Raw genomic sequence first — 6292 nt, forward strand, 5'->3', positions numbered from 1 at the left:
ATGTTGGTGTGTGCGATGGTCCCGTCCGTCCCCGTTTGTTGAAGCCCTCCTGCCTGTGCTGCAGCGCAGCACCTCCTTGCCGTTATCTCTGGGGGTGGGCAGTAAATCTTTCTGGCACATTCTGTAGCGACGCAGTGTCTGGGGCTTGGTTTCTGAGGAGGGAGATGCAAACCGCCATGTTGGGGGCGCAACTGGGGCATGGCTTGGAGGGGTTCTGCGGACATCAGTGCCAGCCGTGCTCGTCCAGGGCGTTTTGCAAGTGAGACGGTGTAGGGGCTTCTAGGATTTGGCACATGGAAGGGCTGTTGGGCCTTCCATAGGAAAAGAAAGATGAGGCATCGTGTCCTCGAGGATCAGGCCTTCCCCAGGCTGCACTGGGGGGTCCACTGTCTGGCCGGGAAGGCTGACCGGCACTGCCTGTGCTCTGCCAGGGCAGCCGGCTCAGACATGTCATGGTCCTGGAGCTGGGCTTGCTGCCACGTTGCGCCACGCAGGCTCTGCCTCTCGCTCTCCCGTCCCCGGGCAGCGCTGGATGCAAGGACAGGAGCAGACATCTTGTGCGCTGGCCCTTTTGCTGATTAAATGCAAATAGGCTGCTGGGAAGGAAGGGCAAACAGCAGAGGTTCTTCAGCCCCCTTCCTTCCCAGTGACGCTGTGGCTGGGGAGAAGTCACTCATCTAGCACAACGAGACGCATCCTCACCCCTCCCCTTGCCAAACCAGGGCTGAATGATGCTGATCTCATTCAGTCATCCCCTCCTCCAGCCACTCCCCGTGGGATTTGTAAAAACAGATTGGCTAGACGAGATAGTGCATTAAAGTGCTTTTGCTACTGATGGGAGCATGATGAGCTGCTGATTTAAAGAAAGCTGATTCCATCCTGCGCTACGTTACCTGCCAGCCTTTTGCAGAAGTTGCGGCCCCGAGGAAGCTTTTTTCCTTCGTGGCCATGGTGGTGTTCTCTTTCTGCAGATGCCACGCAAAGCTGGCTCAGGCCCTCTGCCTCCCTGTGCCTCTTCCATCATTGGACGCAGTTTTTTCCTATGCTGCTTTTCTTGGGGCGGGAGGGGGAATAAAATAAAACCCTGTGGTATTTTCACCTCTGTTCATTTTCTCTCAGTGCAAGCCTGCCTGAGCCCAGCAGCAACGTGTGCAGCTTGTGCCGAGCCTGACTGCTGCCTTACTGGGGGTGGGGAGAAAATAACAGGCTGAACATCGAGTGCGCTTGTTTTTTTAATTAATGCCTGGTGTGGGCAGTGTTAACCAACCTGGGTTCTGCCTGTGGGAGACTGTTCCCTCGTCCATCGAAGCCAGGGGGAAGCTGGTGCGGCAGCTGTCGAGAGGTACCGAGCAGCACCCAGGCTGCCCTTGGCATGAGGAGATAAAAGATAGGGGTGCCTTGAATGGGCCTTCCTTTTCCTAAACTCCTCCTCAAGTGTTTTGTGGGGTAAGTGGACTGTCCCCCTGCTAGAGGATGGTGGGGGTGAGGTGCAAGCCTGTGATGTGGGGCCAGTGCCTACGCCATGGCTGACTGACATCCTGTTGTCCCCCGTGGTTTTGTCATGGGAGCGTGGGGAGGAGTGCTGCCACGCGGCACTTGTGCGGGAATCTGCCTGCGTCAGCCGCAGTGGGGCTCGTTCAGTTTGCGGCGGCGCTGACGGAAGCCCCGGTGCAGGAATTGGTGCTGCAAACCCCCGGAAAAATCTGCATAAAATGACCAGGCTGTGGTTTGAACCTCAGGGTATGGAGATGAAGGTCCTTGTCGGGGAAGGGAGCGGAGAGGGGGAATTTCAATCCGTACTGCAGCAGTTACCATGGCAACCAATTATTCCGTGCCAAATTACAACTGTTCGTAACCCCGCTAGAGGAAAGGCTCAGTTTGTTCTGAACTTAGGACGCCCGGAAGGCGGTGGCGTTCGTTAGGACGGTAGTGTGGTTGCTCTCAGAGTTGTGCAGCGGGTCACGGTCTCTCTCCCAGAAAGAAACCCGAATTCCGCCTGACCAGTCTCCGCTCTAGCTCTCCCCGGCACGGGGTAGCCATCTGAGCCTGGTCTCTTCTGGCTGTGGGGAAGCAGAATGCATCCGTCAGCCATCCAGCGGGGCCTAGGCCTTTCTGAAGTGGTTGGCTCACCTCGCTGCTGAAGCCGTGTGTGACCAAGTCTCCACTGGAGATGGGGGGTTTCGTGTGGCTGTCTGTCTCTGAAAGTGAGGGAATTCAGCTAGGCTCACCTGACTTACCCTGCTCTCCTGCCCCTTTCAAGACTCTCTGTGCATCCACCAGGACTGTTTGGTTCATCTGACAGCTGAAATCCTCCTGTAGTCACGCAGTTCTACTGCAGCACATAGTGCCCAGCTGGGCACAAGAAAAAAACAGAAACAAAGCAAAACCCTAGCACAGTATCTGTCTGGTGAGCTAAAAGATTGCACATGACTAAAGAGACCTTCTCTTCCTTTCCTTTAGTGTCTTAGCTGTTCACACTGTGGTAGAAGAATGTGACTTTATTTGCGTAAAGCCATGAGCAAACACAGGACGGAACATCATATGTTACCTTTGTTATAGCAATTAAAAACATTGCCTAAATGCTGCCTGTCTGAAAATCTCTTCTGGCAGAGCAGTTAGCTGCCTCTCAGAGGAGTTGCTCTTTGGTTTACTACGCAGCTATTTTTAATGTGCACATGCACTTCCTTGGCTTGCTGTTTCCTGGTTTTCTGTTTGTACCACAGAACAGTACCTGAACGCTGTGGTATTGCAGCATCGGGGCACTTTCAGAGGAGCACGTTACAGTATGGAGGCAGAGCAGGCATCCGTCTGCACGGCTGTGGCTCAGCATTGCTTCTCTTGCCCCCCTCGGTGAACAAGTCTTGAGGCAAAAGCATAAAGGTTCCATTCCATATACCTTGGCCTGGACGAGCTTTTCCAAAATACGGTTTTACCTGTGTTGCATGACCTTCTCCTCTTTTTTCCGGTGCTTCCACAGGGTGTGGGTTGCCTTGCATGAGTAGGTGTGTTTATAGCGCTCCTGGAATGGAGCCAGGGAATGGCTCCATTTACAGGTGGGGGCTTGGAGCAGAAGGCTGGCTAGGGATCACAGAACTGCCCTGAAGAAAGAGTTCCAGATAAGCCAAGGATTTCTTTCTGACTGTGTCTCCTGCGGTCAGGTGCTTCTTGCCGTTCCCAAATCTGATTTTCGTGCTGTTTTCCCCCAGCCCCCCAGTGTAATGGCAGGGTTATTTGAGGGAGGGTTGACTTTGGCTGGTGACAGCAGTTGCTTCGTGCTGGCTGGGAGGGTTTGTTGGAGGAGAGCGGAGCGGGGGCAGGCCCTGCTCTTTCTCCACTGTCACTTTCCGTTTTAGGGGAGCAATGATGAAATGTCAGACAACGAAGAGGAGATCGAAGAGAAATCTGCGAGTGAAGGGAGTGACTATTCCCCTAACAAAAAGAAGAAGAAAAAACTGAAGGACAAGAAGGAGAAAAAACCAAAACGGAAAAAGAAGGATGAAGAGGAGGATGACAACGAGGATGGAGGTCTAAAGGTACTAAAGATTCCTTTACCCTGAGCTGGTGCTAGAGCGTGAGACCTCGGGGTGTGGCTAGATCTCTGCGAGTTACCTCATTCAGAGCCAAGCCATGTTTTCTGGCCATTGACCTTGCGCTGGTGAATAATTTCCCTTTGTTTAAAGCACAGCAGTGTAAGCAAAGCGTTCCCCGGCAGGCTGGGGATTTAGCCATGTGGCGATGTGCCCTCACAAGTCCTCGCAGTGATGTCCATCCCTTTCGCAGTGATGAAGCCAGGGTGTTTTACTTTGAGGTCGGAGGCCTAAGTCAGGTAGCTTGGATCTTCTGCCAAACGGCAGCTTCTCAGTCTGAGGCAGCTTGCTTTCTTGGATCGTCTGCCCACATCCCGCCAGTACCAGATTCATCGTGTCTGTCCTCTGAACACGAGGACAGAGTGTGGCAGAGCAGCTTGGGCTTAGAGAAGGTGGCCTGGGGGTTTCATGAGATGCTTGTCCTGGGTTTGGCGAGGAAGAGATTGCAAGTGAACGACTGGGAGAGGAAAGGCTGTATTTCGCTGTTATTTATCTTGTGTGCAGAGGAAAATTGAGTTTCTTGGAGACGTGAAACCTGCCAAGGCTTTGCGTTGTATTACGTGGTATGGGGAGCATTTGGATGGTGCCACGTTAATTTGCTTTTTGGGAGTGTGCGAAGCATTAGTTTATTAAGTACTTGTGCACGCTCTTTTTTACGTCATGGAAGCAAATCCCTGCGTGTCGCTGACTAGGGAGAGCGTTTGATATGGAGCACATGACAGACCCAGCCTTGCGCTGCTCGTCTGCAGAGCTGCAGTCGTTTACATTAATGATGTCTCTCTGTAAATCTGCAGGAGCCCAAGAGCTCAGCCCAGCTGATGGAAGAATGGGGCCTCGATGACGTAGATTACATTTTCTCAGAAGAAGATTATCATACTCTGACTAATTACAAGGCTTTCAGCCAGTTTCTCAGGTAGGAAACTGTAGGTCTGGACGGGGCCTTGGGTAGTGGTTGAGATTTGGGCGTTGCTCAGTCAAGTGGCTGAAGTTGTGAAGTAAATTCTGCATCACGAGCTCCTTGTTGCTTCTCCCTGCCTGACTCAGTCCTCAGGACTCCATCTTAATTGCAGGACGGACCGGAAAACAGCTGAAGTGTTTCTCTCTCCTCTCCCTCTCTCCAAAACCCTGGTTTTTGTGTGTGCTTATTTGAAAAGTTTCATGAGAAAAATTGAGTAACAGTAATGAATTTTTGCTTGTACTGCGAGCCATTCAAAACACAACAGGTATTTCAGGAAAAGGCAGTCTCTGAGGAAGTTTAAGTGTGCTCCTTTATGTATAGTTACTTGTTTAAGAAAGCTCTGGTTTCTGCTGCCTTTCCAGTGGAGCTGCTACCACAGCGGTAGGCCACAGCAGTGGGCCACAGCGACCTGCTGCTGTGAGGCGTGCACCACCATTTCTTAGGCTGAAGTACCAGCACACGATGAGCAGAAGCAGACGCGCAGTGAAGCGTTTCTATTAACGTGTGGTTTTCCCTCTCCCCCCTGCCCTGCAGGCCTCTGATCGCTAAGAAGAACCCCAAGATCCCCATGTCCAAGATGATGACCGTGCTCGGTGCCAAGTGGCGAGAGTTCAGTGCCAACAACCCGTTCAAGGGCAGCTCGGCAGCAGCGGCGGCAGCAGTGGAGCCTGTCCCCGCCGCCCCGCCACTTGCCGCCAGCCCCCAGCAGGCTGCCTTGCCCACTGTCATCAGGAAGGCTAAGACCAAGGAGGGCAAGGGTAGGTGCCAGCTGTGGTGGGCTGAGCGGAGGCTCTGCTCTCACGGGCAGCGTCCGGCCCGCCTGCCGGGCCTGCAGAGCTAGCCAGCCACATCTTCAGGCTGGCAAAGGTGGGAAAGCTTCTCCAGGCAGGAGACATGCTTCAGCAAACTGGGCAAGTGAAGGTAGTGCCAGAGGTGTGTCTGCAGCTCCCGTTTCCCTTGCAGAAGTCCTAGAGGGGGCTGTGGTTTGTGAGCCATGTCAGATCACCCTGGCAGCCTCTGGACCTTCTGGACTTTTGGCAGTTTGTGGCAATTAATGCTCACCTTCATTCTTATATCTTAAATAAGTGATTGGGCCATGTATTTCTGTGCCATCTTCTGTCATGGGGGATTCTGCAGGGTTGTAAAGCCCTCCAGAAACCAGCAGTATCTTCAGAGTCCGGTGTCCAAGCTGAAGAGGATTTGTAGGTTAGCAAGGCTAGGGCAGAGGTGCGTTTGCAAAGCAGGTGTGGTCTGGCCAGAGGAACGTGCACTGTTTGGCGGTCGAGCCGGGTGCTCTGTTTCTGAGATGGTAAGGAGTTCAGTGGTGGAAAGGCACTGGCAGTAAGGCTGCAGCTCTGTTTCAGAATAAAGGATTTATTCTCCTGGCAGTTGGGTGAAAGGCGTCTGTTTTCAAAGCCCACTTGCAAGGAGTGAGCCAACCATATAGATCTGCAGTAGCTTCTCTGGAAATAGTCTGATTTGTATGGAAAGAATCTCTCTCTTGCTGTCAACATTTCCCTGTTTCTGATGGTAGATCGGTGCTGCTTTCTCCACGTTTGGAAGGGGCTGTGGGAAACACTGTAGAAGCTGGGCAGTAGTGGGAAAGGGAGGGATCTCCCTTTGTTAGTGCCGTGTTCCTCCTCAGGAAGGTTGCTGTTCCACTTGTGCAGTCCTCAATTCCTGATGCCTCGGGAGGTTTTGAACAAGCAGCTCAGAGCTGGCAGCTGACCAAGAGTGCAGCTCGCAG

General features: G+C 52.9%; 1 protein-coding gene across 1 annotated transcript in view; it reads left to right on the forward strand.

Annotated features, from left to right (window-relative positions):
* The window catches only part of CHD5 (chromodomain helicase DNA binding protein 5), a 30620-nt gene that overhangs the window by 1176 nt on the left and 23152 nt on the right, over window positions 1-6292 (forward strand). The window contains exons 3-5 of the mRNA XM_009323225.1: window positions 3354-3533; window positions 4382-4500; window positions 5080-5303. Of these exons, the coding sequence (XP_009321500.1) occupies window positions 3354-3533; window positions 4382-4500; window positions 5080-5303 (523 nt within the window). The remainder of the gene's footprint in view (window positions 1-3353; window positions 3534-4381; window positions 4501-5079; window positions 5304-6292) is intronic.

This window comes from Pygoscelis adeliae, unplaced genomic scaffold (genome assembly GCF_000699105.1).
Source record: "Pygoscelis adeliae isolate BGI_AS28 unplaced genomic scaffold, ASM69910v1 Scaffold515, whole genome shotgun sequence".
NCBI lineage: Eukaryota > Metazoa > Chordata > Aves > Sphenisciformes > Spheniscidae > Pygoscelis > Pygoscelis adeliae.